Genomic DNA, 16,475 nt, shown 5'->3' on the forward strand with positions numbered 1-16,475 from the left:
TTCAAATGGGATATGGAACTAAAAAAAAACAGGAGTTGAAGCCCAAACAAGAGTTCTGTTTATCAGCATCTAATTCAAACATGGCTTAATACACAGCCTGTGAATAGGACAAATATATACATGATAAACTGTTTTTTAAAGGATTTTAAGCAAGGAATTTGGACTATTTTATTTCAAAGAACACCAAAAACAAACAAAGTGATGAGCAGTGGGACAGAACTGCTCATGCCACTGAGCTCTCTGTGCACAGCACCCAAAGAATGCTGTTTATCTGCATTTTGATGACTCACCAAGAATAACAGGAGGCCCTTTGGAATGGATTCTATTTAAAAAGCAAGGGAAAAAAAAAGTAGATTTCATCTGTAGAAATAATCTGAACAGATTCCAGTTTTTGATACAGCTCTAAAATCACTCTTATTATATTTTCAAGAGGGCAAAACAAACCCAAGCTGAAGTGCTCAAAAAGCTCAGTAAAAATCTGCTAGGGTAGAATAAACTGCAGAGAAACTGCCCAGAGATTGCTCTGAGACACAAGGCTCTGCTTTTTATCTAGAGAGCATGGAGCAACAAATTCAAAGTTAAGTCCAGGTGGAAAAAGTCCATATGGAGATCAGTGAACAAGTGGGTATTGTTTGTGATCTATTGTTGCAGCTAAGAGTATTCATTTCTCTTGTGTTATCTTCAAAATGAAATTCTGGAATGGTTTGGCCCATCCAGTGCCAGCCCTGCCATGGCAGGGACACCTTCCACTGTCCCAGGCTGCTCCCAGCCCTGTCCAGCCTGGCCTTGGGCACTGCCAGGGATCCAGGGACAGCCCCAGCTGCTCTGGGCACCCTGTGCCAGGGAGGAAACACCACCACCACATTCTAAGCCATCCTCTTGTTACAAAAAAGAAAATAATTTTTGCAAGGTCAGGTAGTTCAAACTTCCAAGACAGAGCAGGGGTTTTCCCAGGCCTGGGACACGGTGACATCCTGGAGCTGAGGCACCTGTCAGACCCTGGCAGGTCCCAAAGCCCTGGGCAGCCCTGGATGGTGGCTCGGCTTCCTCGGGAAGGCTCTGGAGCACACACACTCCCAACAGCCTCCTTCAGACCCCTGAACTGCAGACCAAGGGCACGTCACTGACAGGAGGAACACGACCCCGGAACTTCACAGTCATCCCTCTCCTCTCTGATCTGCTTTCTAGTGCAAAGATGGCAAGGAAACCACAAAGGACATTAATCTCCTTCCAGCCACCTCTGAAGTGACAAGGTGACCCACACGCCACGCTGTCTGTCCCCTCAGGGCATCCCCAGAGTACAGAACATCACACAATTGCTTCATTTTCTGCCACAGAGCTCTGCCAGAAAGCAGGACTATTGTAAAGGCCTTTTCAGTACTGAATTATAGCCTTTGTCTTCAGATGAAACACATTGAACAGACACTTGAAACGGAGCACAACCCTTCAGAAAACAGAACAAAAAAAACCTGTTGACAATCCTGTGCAAAGCTTGAGCTGAATATGAAAAAACCCAACTGTGAACCATGTTTGTCAAGTGAGCAGCACCAGTTTCCAAACTCTTGGGTTAGATAAGAGCCTCTTGCCCCTGCACAAGCCCCCAAGAGCAAACAAACAAGTGAGTAAATTCTTCCACTTGGGTGTAGCCAGGCTGCTCAGGGCCTGGGAAAGCCTTGCTTGCAAAATTTTTTTGGCAACAAGCAGCAGAGCTTTTGGCTTTCACTTCTTGTTACTATTCTGCAGCTAAACAAGAAACCAGATGGGCCCTCACAGGCTACCAAGGTGTTTAACATCCTCTGTGTCACTGAGCTCCACATCTCCTCAGAAATTAAGGACAGAACTGTCAAACTGGGAAGGTAATTCTAGTTTAAATAAAGTAACTCCCTGAAAATGGGGTGAAATGTTCCAGGTCACCATTACACTGGCACAGGGTGCCCAGAGCAGCTGGGGCTGTCCCTGCATCCCTGGCAGTGCCCAAGGCCAGGCTGGACAGGGCTGGGGCAGCCTGGGACAGTGGGAGATGTCCCTGCCATGGCAGGGGTGGCACTGGATGGGCTTCAAGGTCCTTTCCAACCCAACCATTCTGGGATTCTGTAATTCCACGTATTTGTGCTGAATTGATGTTTGAAGGCTGTCACACTCCCACAGCTGCCACCTGAACCTGAGCAGCTGGAGAGCTCTGAACCAGAAGCACTTCCATCATTGCTTGACTCCTCTGATCCATCTCCAGGCCCTGACCTCCAGCAGGCTGAGATGCTTTGTGATTAATCAGAAATAACCACCACACTCCAGGTCCCAGCAACAGCCAGCCTGACTTCCCTCACTAATCTGTGTTCTTTTTAGAAACCCTTCATAAAAAACCAGAGGAAGACAACTATGTAGGACAAGTCTGCAGGCAGATTTGCTCCATGGAATCAGTCACCCTTGTTAATGTGACAGTTGCAGTTTAAACTCCACCGTCAAAGTCGTGTTTGATGAGATGATAAATCTGCACAAAGATGACAAGTCTGCAAACAAATCGATGTCAGCATGACAGATCTGAGAACAAATATCACAGCTAAACAAGAAGCATTTGTACACTCACTTAAAGCACTAACAGACTTTTATTAGTGAGCAGTTGGAATGATTTTTGTGCCACTTCTCTTAAGGCCCAGCTGATCTGTTCAGGTGAAAGCAGTGAGGACAGAAACCAGCCAGCGTTTCTTCATCCTCCTCAGACAGACTGGCAAGTCATCAGCACCAATGGTTCATGGGCTTATCAGACATGTTCATCTCATTAAGAGCAAGAATTGTTCCTCCTCCACCAAGCCACGTGCTTGGACTCAGAAACAGAAGTAACTGAGTTTTCCTACTCAAAATGTACCCCTGTTTTTTCATGTGCTGAAAAGTCAAAGACACCCAGGGTTCCATCCCTGACACATGCAGTATTTTTCCCCACATTAGGTACTCCACAAACCTCAGCAGGCTCACACATCACAACATTAAAAAAATAAGACATATGAAGCATGTTACAATACCTGCAACAGGTCTTCACTGAGTACCTCTGTTCTCTCAGCCCTATGGGAGGAAAAAAGATCATTGTCAGACAACCGACATGTTCAGGGTCACAGATTGCCTCCACAATTCCAACAAAACCTGCTCAGTTCCAGGTTATAATCCCATTACTGCCACTGCTGCAAACACCACCGTGTTCACCACGTCACAGGCAGCCCTGGCCCCCAGCACAGGGAGTTTGGGGAACCCTGACATCCCTGGAATGCCCAGCCTGCAGCACAAATCCACTGCACCAAGCTCTAAATGCCATTTCCAACTGCACATGGAAAAACCCAAAGCAATCTGGAACCAGTGCACCTGAATATAAAGGAATATAAAACCACGAGAAGGGCAGGAGAGCCGCCCTCACCTCTTTGTAAGGGAGCACTGCAGAGTTTTATCCCTCAGAAGCAGTGGGAATGGCAGCCTGCAGCTTCCCTCAACCCCACCACCACAAACCTCCCATCACCTCATCTTGCTGAGCTCCATAATTGTAGAACAGAGGGTCTGGTACTTGAAAAGCCCATCAGAAATTAATCCTGGTATTCCCAGGAAAGTCTGCTTTCAACGGAGAACCCCTGGCTGCTTCCACAGCGCCAGACAAAAGCTACAGACACACTCCTGTCTTTACACACACGTTTCCACACCTTCTGCCATCCCAGCTTACACAAACTTTAAATTGTTTAATGTTGACACAGGTTTATTTGTTGTTGGCTCTTTGGCTCTAACACTGATTGATTCTCCCTTTGCCAGGCCTATAAAATAAAGATAAATTCACCCTGATCTCTCCCTCTCTGCTGCTCACTGTTACTACACACCTACACCAAGGAGTACTTGGAGGGACTCCAGGACACTTTTCCTGTTCAGAGAGTTTCCCCTGCTGCTGCCAGAGTCCCTCAGCTACTCCAGACTTTATCAGATCCTGCAATCTGTCAAATAACCCTCTGCAAACCTGGGCACGCACGGAAAGCTCGTGTTCCTGCTCAGGCCTCAGCAGCTGAACGTGCCAAAAGCCTCCAAGGACAAGATTCCTTCAGGTTTGGGTCGCTGTTTTTAAAGCATTTATTTGACTTCAATTTTACAGCACATTATCTGCTTGAACTAGTTGTGAACCATAAGGTGTTAATTATTAAATGCCAGAATAAGGTAAAAGCTCAAAATCTCAGCCAGACTCTGACAACAGCAGCTGAAATACTCTGACAGCACTGGAATATTTATTTGACGAGGAAAACACAGACAAGATTGATAAACTTTTCTCCCACCCAAACAGAAATATTTTGTCTGCTGGAAGTTACATCCTGTTAAAGAGCAATTATTTATACTTATTATTTATATGTAGATATATATTTATTTTTTTTTATCCCTGTAAAACCTACTCTGCTGCAGCCACAACTTTAATTCAAACCCCTTCAAATAATAGAATAGAGCTTCCATACAACTTTAGAGTAATACAAAGTTTGATCTATCCTTCCCTTCCTTTTTCCTAGGATATTCTCTCCACTGGAGTGAAAAGCAATGATGGCCCAGTACTGTGCTTGCAGAAGCTCCTTCCCAGTGTAAGTGTGGTTACCCACATACTATGGATAATTATACCAAATGCAAAATTATTTTGCTCATTTTTCTTAAGCTCTGTTTGTACACTGAACTGGTTCCTCCAGGAGCTAAATGTGCACTGGCCAATGCAGATCTCCACGGTGGGATCTGTCCCCAGCCCTGGCTGGCAGCAGGAGCGTGGCACAGTCACAACAGCCCCTGCTGATGATGTCAGGTTCGGAAGTGCACTGAGGGAAGACCTCACCCTTCCTGCAGGCCCACATTCCACCTTTAATAAGGAAGCCAAGAAAGAGCCACTAAATAATGTTGTTTTTCAGTAATCACAACCATGAAAGAGAAAACACAACCTTGTGATAGCAGCACAGCCCATCCCCTCTCTGCACAGGGGAAAGCAGCAAACCATCAAAGGGACCTGGCTCCTTCAGAATTAACCTCTGTCTCCCTTGGAATTAACCTCTGTCTCTCTTGGAACTACAGGTATGACCAGTTTGAAGTTTCCATCCCACCGCAGCTTCGAGGGATGCTAATTCCTTCTACCAGCTAACCAGGGAAGCAGCAAACTTCTCAAAAAGAAGAGATTTTCACTGCTAAACTTCTGTCCTCAGCCTTTGTTAGTGTTTATTTTGCACCTTATTGAATTGAAGCAATGAAGAAATCCTTCTGGAGTCAAGAACTGGAAGCTGCAGAGTGCTCCCAAGGGCTTCCTCACTGCCCACCAGGCTGGAGACCCTGCACTGGGGCTTCTTTCTTCCCCCAGCCCAGCCCAGCCCGAGGCTCTGAAGGCCAAGCTGCAGCAGCCAGGGCTGTTTCCATTCCCTGAATTTCCATTCAGTCCAAGCAGTTCAATCTGGGCTGCAAGATGAGGTCTCTCCAAGCCATTCCTAACGGGGAAGGCAGCCCTGGGGAGCCCCTCCCGGGCTCCCTGTGCCTCGGGGGGCAGCACCCTGGAACAGGAGCCTCCTCTCTGGACACAGGCGTGTCCCAGGGGTGCTGCTGGCACATGGGACACAGCAGCAGCAGCCCAGGAATGCTGGGCATGCAGGGCTGGCACCCCACCTACCACAGCAACAGCACTGGGGCTGCCCAAATCCAAAATATCTGCCAGGCTGGCAGTGCTCCACTGCAGCAGAACGGAGCTGCTCCCAGGGAAAGGAGTTTCTGAGAACTGAAGCTTCTCTGCTACACCACAAGAACTTTGACATGAATCAACTGGTACTGAGGTCTTAAGTCAGCAGTGCATTTTAAAAGACTGATTGTAAAAACACAACTGAATAATCATTTGTTATGACTGTAATAATCCTCTTAATCACAAAAGGGGATAAAACTACTGAATTCTCTGAAATCAGAACTTTCACACAGCACAGTGTCCTGCCCACTCAGAACTCCCCATGCCTGCACGGTCCCTCTCCAGCAGGATACCACCCCTGGTGCAGCTGGGAGAGAGTAAGTGGAAGAATTTGACAGAAACAGCTGCTCCTCAGCCAAATCAGCTCCCCCAGCTCACCCTTTGGACAAACAGCCTCCCTGACACAGCTCCAGGGTGGAACAGGCAGCAAAGGGCAGGGCAGGCTCTGAGCACAGCCAGCAGCTTCAGCCAAAACCCTGAGCAGAGCCAGCCTTGCTCTCCACGATCCCAGGACACTGAGGATCTGTCATCTTTAACAAAACTGTTGTTTCTTCAAGCAAATTTTCTTTTCAAGACACCAAATACAGTACTTAGCATGAAACAGGATATGGAACAGAAATGCTGGTGCCATTTCCTGCTTAGGGTGGCATGGCCTTAACTCACTCCAAGCAAAAAGCCAATTGGCTTTACAGGGAAAGACTGTATTATTTTATTCCAGACATGTTAATCACAATACTTTGGCTTGCTGTGACATTTTTAAAATGTATTCCATGTGCCCCTAATTGAACTCCTGTCAGAGTGTTTTATGGTATAATTCCTTTTAATTCCCTTTTCCCTTCTTTCTGACCCCAGGGCTCAAAGCCTGCCTCAGCCCAGGCAGGGTGGGCAGAACAGCTCCCACCCCACAGGTTAAAAACTGATCCCTTTGCTTGGTCATTCTGCAGCTTCTTCACACTCCCAGGCCTGAAGTCTTCTCTGTGCATCTCGAAACAGCAGCTGGGAATTCCTGAGATAAAAGTGTTATCTTCCATCAGGAAAGAATTTACATTTTCTTGTGTAAAATGAAGAGGGTCTATTAAACCTGCCACTGGGGATTTAAAATCAATAATGCTTCACTTAAACAGTATCTGAGGGCCCCCTGGTCCTGCCCATCACTGGGGCATCAGCACTGAAGCAGGGCTGATCTCCAAGGCAGGTCAAAGCTACAGAACCACTGCAAGAGACTTTTTACAGGGGCCTGCAGAGACAGGCCAAGGGAGAATGGCTTCCCACAGCCAGAGGGCAGGGAGAGATGGGATACAGGGAATGAATTCCTGGCTGGGAGGGTGGGCAGGCCCTGGCACAGCCCCTGGATCCCTGGCAGTGCCCAAGGCTGGGCTGGACAGAGTTTGGAGCAGCCTGGGACAGTGGGAGGTGTTGGGGCTGGACTGGATGGGCTTTAAGTCCCCTTCCAACCCAACCATTCCATGATTCTATGAAATGCACACTCCTGAAATGCTGACGAGGAAGGAAGGCGAGCAGACCTGACACATGAGCCATAAAAGCTTGGCCATTGCCAGCAGAAGAAGTGACTCAGTTGAAATGTCACCACAAAGGCCTGACTCACCCCGCTGGGCGGTGGCCCTGGCAGAGGTGATGCCACGGGAGGGCAGGGACCAGTCCACAAGCCTGGAAAGGTTTCAGTGGAAGCAAGGAGCCATCCACCCAAACTGGAGACAGAACTAAAGCCAGCCTTCCCTGCTGGCTGGTTTCTCCCCAAACAAAGGCTGTGTTTGTTACCAGGAGTAACCAGCTCAGCTGGCTGCTGAGGTAACAGCGAGCACCTTGCTGGGCTGGCAGCACATCCTGCCTGCTTTCCACATACAATAGGCAGCACTTGCTGCCAGGAAAAATGAAGGAATCAGCAGCTCTCTCCAAAACAAGGAATCCAGAATTAGATGACAATTTCCCTTCAAAAAGGTTTGTTTTTCAAACACTCACCAAGACAAACTCCACAGAAAATCCAACTCCAAGGTGTTTCAGGACCACCAACTCACTCCTGCCTGTTTGACCTTAGGCTGATTTTTGAAAGGAAAGCAGCATGACTCAAGGTACGCATCAATATTCTGAAGTGGGTTTCAAATGTTCAAAAATAACTCAGAGAACACTGTCAGGTGCTAGTCAGCACTCACTTTCAGTATTAGTATTTTGGGAACACCACACACAACCAGCCATCAGCATGACTCTTAGTTTGCCTCCTATCCTCATTTTTCACCCAAATTAAAAATGTAAGCTTTTTCACATGTATTAGAATTGATTTAATTGTAAATCTGGTGACCACAGATGTTTCAGTGGCACAGAAATCCCACCAAAGGCTGCTGTTTTGGAACTCACCCACCAGCTGAAACTCCAGTGCTTCCAGTCCTTTAGAATTGCTTTAAAAATGGTGCATCACCTCCAAAACATTTCAGTGATCCAAACACCTCAGAGCTGCACAACTACAATTCAGGCTTCAGTGAGTGAATAAAGAAAGGTTTCTGCTGCTTTGCCTTCCTTCTTCATTATCTCCACTGAGTTCCCCCATCAAACTGTGCTCGGTCACTGACTCTCCAAGCTCAGCTTTGATCTCTTCCACCTCAGCCCTGGAGGTGGGAGCTGGAGCTGCTTTAATGAGAGGCAGGGCAGGCTGCAGGGAAATAATCACCCTGGAAAGAGAGCAGAGTGCTCCTGTGCAGAGCAGGGAAACCCAGAACACTCCTCACAGGAGGGGATTGAAATTCCTGCATTGGTGAGATGGATCCAAGGCTGGTCTCCAGAGCGAGGCAGTAAATTTAGCTCCGGAGAACAACCTCAGCTCAAGCCAAATCCTATTTTCAGGCCACTTTCAGAGGAACAGGCACTGCAGCACGGCCCTGCAGAGTTCCTCCTTGTAAAACACACGCTGAGTGGTTTGAATATCACATCTTGAGAATTCCACCAAATACAGTGTGGTTCAACAAAAGCACTTTTGGCTTCAGTCTAACAAAACTGGGCAGATCCCTCTGAGCCACAGCACTGCAGGTCTGAGAGGAATTTCAAATGAACTTTCTACAGGCAAAAATACAATTGCAGTCTAAAAGTAGAAGCCCATTTACAGAGGGAAGGAAGAGATGTTTCAGTGAGCACCTGATGAGTCCAACAGCTTGTAAACTTCTGGGTACAAACACAAATTTACAGTTCAGTAATACAGTTCCAATCACCTGCTATCCCAGAAAATCAAGTGGTGACTGCTGACCTCCCATTTCATACCTGGGACAAAGTCACAGCTATTAAAGCCCTCCCCCATATTCTTTTTGACTTTGAAAAACCCCAAATCTCTGTCAGGCAAATAACAATGTGACTTCCTTTAAAAAGTGCATTTTGATTGGTGAAACTATTAATAGCTTCTGAAGGAAAGGTGAAGTGCTGCTGCAGGGGATTAACATTCTAACTGCTAAAATCCAGGCAAGGTGAAATCCTGTAGTGGTCTCATGTTTTGTTCCCCAAAATAAGAATGACAAGCTGTCATAAATTAGTGACCAAAAAACCCCAAAGAACCAGAGACAAACTTTTTAAAGTTTCTGGTGCAGCTTATCAAAAGATGATGTATTTCTTATTATTTACTTCTTCTCCCTTAAGTACCACAATCTACATTTCTTATGCTTTACTACAGACCTTGAGCTTTCCAAACATGTCAGTTTATTACCATAATTTATTAAAAAAAAAAGACACCATCTACACCATGTCTTGGTAACTGCTTTTAATATTTAACTGCTAGGTATTTATTTACATTTAGAAGTTTATTCTCACACAAGGTCTCTCCCTCCCAAGCAAGCAACAACCTCTTATTTATGCAGAATCATTTCTGTAAAAGTAGCTGGGTACAACTCTGCTATAAGACACAGTCCAGCAGAAAGCAACCTAAATAATTCCTGAATTGTTATTCCTGAATGTCAGGTGTAATTTCCAACACAACAGTAGATGGTGCCAGCACAGGGACTGCTGTGCTTTGGGCCACAGCAGCAGCTCCAGGTGAAATTTAACCTGGCACCAGGAGTGATCCTGCAGCACCTTGGGCCAGCAACGCTGCTCACCTGGGCTCTCCAGGGCTCACCTGGGCTCTCCAGGGCTCACCTGGGCACACCTGGGCTCTCCAGGGCTCACCTGGGCTCTCCAGGGCTCACCTGGGCTCCAGGCTGTGCCAGCTCCAGTCACCCCACCCCAAAGCTGCCCCTCACTCCTCCCACAGCCTCTCTCCTTCCAGGGGCCCTGCCTGGAACACCGCTCCATCCCAAGTGTCAGGTGTGGCTCCTTCCAGCACCACCACCAACACCACGATCGGATCCAGCAACAGGAACCGGCTCCCAGCAGCCTTGGGCCTCTCCTTGGCCACCAGCACAGGACAGGGACAGGGAAATCTGTCCCTTTCAGCAACAGCAGCTACTTAAGATCAGCTTCAGCTGATGGTGAAAGCGCAGCCTGGGGCTGACATTTCATTCCCACAGGTGACATCAGGCGGCAGAGCTGCTGCCAGACCTGGCTGTGTCCTGCTCATCTCCAGCAGGAGCATCCCATCCCCACTGGCAGCAGCTCCGAGCGCCGGCCGGGAGATTTCCCAGGATTTTCCAGGCAGAGCCCAGAGGTGTGAGCTGGGAGGGCTGGGAGCAGAGGGAAGGGACAGCAGCAGGGCTCAGGGATTCCCCATTCCCGTGGCCCTGGCAGCTCTCTCAGTTAAGTGAGTGTGGTCCCCTTGCTGAAGCACCTGCTGACACGAGAACTCCTCCACACGTGAAAAGGGAATTTAAAAAGCTATCAAAACACCCTCCAACATCTCCTGAACTTCCAGACAAATCCTGATTTCCACTCTAGCCATGAGACAGGTGGATTGCCACCAACTCAAGACATTTTTAAGCTCCATGATTTCCCAGAAGTCTTGCATTGTCAATTGCTGGAAAGGACTCCAAGAAGCAGCACCGCCTGTTCCACAGACAAGCTTTTTACAGGACAGACATGTCTGAATAGGAAAAAAATGCATTACAGGAATGAACAAAATTCACTGAACTGCTGAAAAAGCCCTGGGCGTCTTTGGCGTATTTGGTTGCTTTTTTTCAACTCTGACAAGACAAGGGGGAACAGCTTCACACTGACAGCAAGGAGGTTTAGATTAGATATTATAAATTCTTCTCTGTGAAGGGGGTGAGAGCTTGGCACAGGGCACCCAGGGATTCAGTTTTGGGTAAGTGTCAAAAAACTCCAGTCCAGAAATTATTATTTCACCAAAGGTAACACTGCTCTTTTTTAATGTATTGCCCACCATGATCTATTTTAAGTTTGGGGATTCACAAAAACTGGCAAGAGAAAGCCTTGGAGAAGGAACCAAACCGAATCAACACAAGAAGCAAAACAAGGAAATGCAGAAAAGGCAGAACAATGAAGCAGGAATAGAAAGTCAGGCTGCAAAAAGGAGCTGGAAGCTTTGAAATAACAGTAAAAAGGCTGTAAGGGAATTTGGAGGTCTGAAGTTATATAAAATCAGCTGGGCACAAACCAGGGATTATTCCCCGTGCACACGATTTCACAACGGAGCCTTTGCGCTGATTTCCTGAGCGCGGCCGTGATTAACAATTAATGGCTGAGCCCTTGATTATGTTTCAGCAGGAGGAGGCATCCCCGGGATCCCGGCTGGACACGGCTCCTGTTTTCCCGTTGCCTGGACACAGCACACACAGAGCACACAGAGCTGGGCCATTCCCACCCTGCCACGAGGCTGCCCCAGCACAAAACAAAGTGAACTCAATCCCTGCCTTGCTGAGAAGGAATCGGGAGCCTCGCACTAATGGAGGTTTATGATCCTGCACTTCAACACACGCCTGGACCTGCTGTTACAAAAGCAGGATTACTTTGGCTTGCTGCTCTGTTCCTACAAAAACCAGCAGCTCAGAACACCTAATCTGCGTGTGAAATCGCTCTGCAGCAGGGCAGAGCAGCTGAATGCTCAACCCAAACGGAAGCTGTAAGCTCAGCTCACACATTGATTTCTCTGAGAATATCTGTTTTTTAGCAGCTTCATTTCCTACACAAAATAAAATTTTTAATTTGGGGATCAATGTTTCCTAACAATTTCTTGATACTTATATGTGAAGAGTCCACATTGGAATAGCTGCTGTAATTTCCACAGCCATATCTCAGCCGTGACTTTTCAAACTGCCTGCAGGACAATTTATCTCCTAAACACCGGCCCACCTTTGAAAGGCATTTTCCTGACACTGACTAAAGTACCTTTCTTAGCTTTAAACATGGAGGATGTGTTATCTGTGCGTTCAACAGCATTAACAGCTCTCACCAGTGACCTACCTGGTCTGTACCATATTCAGCTGTACAAGCTACCACTTACCCTTTAATTAATTTTAAATTTCACTCTGGAAGCATCACTGGGATCCTGAGAAGCCAGTGAGGTTACACACACAAATATTTCAGTGCGGCAATGTGGAGCACGGAACAATTTGCAGGACAGAAGGAAAAACTCCTCCTCCATCGATCCTTCTGAGCCAAAGGCCATTTGGCCATTCTGCACCTCGGCGTGTGCACCCCGCTGGCCCTTTGATTCACCCCTCTGCACTCACTCCAGGATGTCCCTGTCACTCTGCAGTGCAATTAACTCCACCAGACAACAATCCCTGTCCAGGAAAAAAAGGCTCCACCTCAGCGAGAGGAGCGCTGTGACCTCACCCAGCTGGCCCAGCTTTGAGGAGCTGTTTCCTGGTGAGAAGGAACTCGCCAAGGAGACCTTGCACAAGTATCCCGACTGTCCTGTGGATCAGCCATGGAACAGCAACTTCACACTCCAAGGCTCTAAGGCTATTTGGTTCCTAAGGAATAAATTTTAATCAAAACCACAGAATCTTGGAAGGGTTTGGGTTGGAAGAGACCAAGGATCGAGTTTAGCCTTCAAGACTGGTACCTACGACAGTCAAACAGCCTGAAAAATGAGGAATCTAGTACAGTAACCTGTTCAAATCACTGGGTATCACTTGGTTTGTCACCACCAACTGCTGTGAAGGCACTTGGCTCTGAGTTACTGAAATCAGACTTCCTTACCCAGTTTGATTGGTGTTTAATCAAACTCCCAGAGTTGTAGCTCAGAGCTGTGCCGTGGCCAAGTGCTGCCTTAGAAAAGACACCATAGGCTGGAGGGTCTCCTAAATGCCAAAAATTGGAGCTACTTCATTTAAGTTACAATTCCTTTCTTTCTAGAGACTGTGCAGAATGTTAGAAAACGTTTCTAACACGTAAAGACACTTTTTATTTAACCCCTTCCTAAAAGATGCTGTCATTTGGCATTTCATCATTGCTGATACAACGACCTCTAACAAGCAGCTCTGGTCACAGATCCATTCTCATAACCTAAAAATACCATGCAACTATCTAAGAAATACATTTGCTTTCATCAATTCCAAGTGTATCCCATTACAGCATCAGGCTGAAACAGACTGTTACATCATTTCTGGCTATTTTAGCAGACCAAATCATGACTATTTCAAGATTTTGTCTCTGGGTATAACCTGATATTAAAATTATTCATTCTGAAGAACCCCCGTCAGATCAAGTCAGAATTAAGGAATCATCCGTGATGGGGATTATTTTTTTTTATATGAATAAATATTGGGAGGAAAAAAGGCACCTCCTGTGCCTTCAGCTGCCACCAGAGCGGATTCAGGTGTACTTTTACCTTCCTATCCTGCTGTTATGCCAGACACCAAAACCTGGGTGCACCTAACCCCTATGGACAATAACATCCCTTCCCACTCCTCCAGCTCCCTCTGCCTCCCCGAGTGCTTCTCCCAGTTCCAGCCGGGAATGGTGACTCAGGCTCCGGTTACGTGCCACGAGCACGGTGTGCCAGCTTTGGTGCTGCCCTGCACCTCAAACCCTCCTGAAAGCACCTGAGAGGCACCTGCACAGAAAGAGGACACTTTCTCCTTCGTTTGAAGGCACTGTAAGAGCAGGCTTTCTCGAGACAGAGGCTCCCTTTATCCTCACACACTCCTGACCCCCGGCAGAACAGAGAGCCCGAGCTGATCCAGCCAGAGCGGATCCTACGGTGTCTGTCTGGATTGTGAATATTTTATCATCTCATCTGTTTCATCAAGCAGCAGCTTGAACAGAGCCAAAGGAGAAGAGGACACACATGCAAGAAGGCAATTAATATTACCTAAATCCCCCAGCTTGGAATTTTTTCATTTCTTTTTCTGCAACAAAAATGTCAAGTATTTTACCCACTGCCCACTCAGCACCTGACACACAAGGCAGACACAAAGTTATGTAGTTACTTTTTTCTTTTCACCGACAGGCTTTAGCTGGTTCCTACTGGAATTCACAACATTTATTATTCAAGTCAACAAAATTTAGTTTGTTGTTTAGCTTTCTCTGGGAAAGAGAAGCTTGGGGTATTTAATTGTGGCCTTCCAGCACGTGAAAGAGCTGACAAGATGGGGAGAGGCTGTTCACAGAGCCCTGGAGCGACAGGCCAGGAGGGAATGGTTCCCAGTGCCAAAGGGCAGCCTGGCTGGGACACCGGGTCCCAGGGCTGTCATCCCTGGTGCTGTCAGATGGCACCACGCAGAAGGCACCCCTGGCTTGGGGCACACAGGTGGGAAATGCCACCCATACCTCCCTGAGCATCACACGCTGCCCACGTCACCTGGGCAGCCCAGGAAAGGCATTCCCAGGTTTCATGTGGTCTGGAAGCAGATCACAAGCGATGAGGCTTCTAAACTGAGGGCTGAGCAACTATTTACTCACTGATTTCAAACCTGGTGCTGCCCTTGTAAGGGCACAAGGAAGAGGTTCCTTAAAAACACGACGTAATTTCTTAAGTGTCTAATCTTCAGGATTCTTAATGACCTGGACTTTAAACATGAGATCATCTTGGCCCATGAGGAATTACAAGATCCTGATAAACTCACTGCCTTTACAAAACCTAAAGGAAACACCAAAACTAGGCCAGAATAAATTGTTTTCTTTCCTGTTCACAGCCAGTACCTCTGGTCCCACCAGGGGTTCCAGCTCACCAGAGCAGCAGTTCAGCCTCACCAAGCTCCCCACTGAGACAGAACAGTGACAGAAACTTGCTACAAAGTTCTCACCTTCAGTAAATTCAGGTGATTTTTCTTTCGGCTTCAGCAATCACCTTTTAAGGGGACATTAATCACTGGCATTAACAGACATGCTCACAAAAGTCAATCTAGACCACAGCTTGGATCCAATTTAAAACATCCATTTCTGGAATTATTGCTATAATCTGTGATTTATGTCTGTGACAATAAAGACCCAAACCCCCCACCAGTGCCAAGGCCCGCCACAAGCAGCAGCCCCAAACTCAACACATAATAGCTGCCTGCTTTTCTATAATTAGTAGTTTGTCCTGGTAGAAAAATCCAACTCCCAAGCTGCACAAGCCATTACATTGTGTCAGAGGTCCCCAAAGGGTGCAGGAAGCAGATAAAGGCTCCAACACCGAGACTTTGCTGGCCCTGCTGGGGCTGAGCAGCGCTGCCAGGGTAACCGAGCTCTTTCCTTGCTCCCACCCCGCATGGAAACTCCACTTTGCTGGGTTCTGTGCCTGTGCAGAGCCCCCAGTGCCCTGGCAGCAGCCAGGTAAGGAATATTCTGCAGCCAGGCAGCTCCTGCTGTGCTCCCTGTCCAACAGCCCCAGTCCCCCCAGTAATGGTTATTTAATTTATTTATTTAACAGCTGCTATCCCCCACACTTTGCTCCCACCTGCAGCCCCAAACCCTGCCCAGCATCCCCCTCATTAAACACACTCAGACTCATTTAAACCCGTCATTGCATTCAGCTGCCACGCAGAAACATCTAATGCAATTTCCTAATTAGAGACCTGGAACTTCATTTGGAGATAAACAGGAAATGCTTAAGATAACGATTATAAACACTGAAATGAGATTTTTCTTTTCATGAGCACTCCAATGGAGACAAATGGCAACCTGCAAACTCCCTGTAAATATGAAATATTGCAATGCTGTTTACCACTTCTTCAAACATCTCTGCCAAACACAACAAGCAATGCAAGTAAATAACGCTCAGCAGATTTAACTTCTATTAAAGGATGTTTGGTGAGCCAGAAATTTTCAAGTACTGGGGTCATACTCAATTTCCTCCCCCTGCCCCAAAACCAGCAAAACATTAAATAAGAAAATTTTTTTTATATTAAATGGCACTGTAGGGTTAATGTTATATTGATGGAAGTATTGAGAGAGGTGGATGCACTCTTGTTTTACCACCCTGGACACTTGAAAAAGCAAGTTTCAAAGTACTATCAACACAATACGAAGGAGCAGAAAAACCTTCCTTAAGTAATAATACACAGAACAACTCTGGGAAAGACAAGAACCAATGCATAATGCTTTAGCAAGAAAAAGAAAAGGAATAATTTGGACCATCCACATTTTCCATGAATTATTACTAGAAATTATTGCTTTCCAGCAGGTTTTCCACGTACAGACAAATGTAGGCAGCTCCTCCTCGTACAATAGTTCGATAACAGGCATTTTAACATAACTTGCTTAATGTAATAATTACGTTCCAACTCAAGACTCTCACATTGCCAAGTGGCTTGAAGAAACACTAAATATAGTTCAGCACAGTAACTTTTATGCAGGACGGGAGCTATTAAAAGCTGTGTTCAAAAACTCCTGGTGAGTCACAGCAAAGCCATGAGTACAGGGCCTGGAAAAAACTATTTGT

At 46.7% G+C, this 16,475-nt stretch overlaps 1 protein-coding gene across 6 annotated transcripts in view; it reads right to left on the bottom strand.

Annotated features, from left to right (window-relative positions):
* ARHGAP17 (Rho GTPase activating protein 17) overlaps positions 1 to 16,475 on the bottom strand; it is a 40,917-nt gene that overhangs the window by 20,635 nt on the left and 3,807 nt on the right. For all 6 annotated transcript variants that reach the window (XM_014252733.2, XM_005523224.3, XM_014252729.2 and 3 more), the window contains exon 2: positions 3,018 to 3,057. In XM_014252733.2, the coding sequence (XP_014108208.1) occupies positions 3,018 to 3,057 (40 nt within the window). The remainder of the gene's footprint in view (positions 1 to 3,017; positions 3,058 to 16,475) is intronic.

The sequence above is a fragment of the Pseudopodoces humilis genome, chromosome 18 (assembly GCF_049639895.1).
Source record: "Pseudopodoces humilis isolate 2021_Gansu_Grassland_sample_001 chromosome 18, ASM4963989v1, whole genome shotgun sequence".
Taxonomy (NCBI): domain Eukaryota; kingdom Metazoa; phylum Chordata; class Aves; order Passeriformes; family Paridae; genus Pseudopodoces; species Pseudopodoces humilis.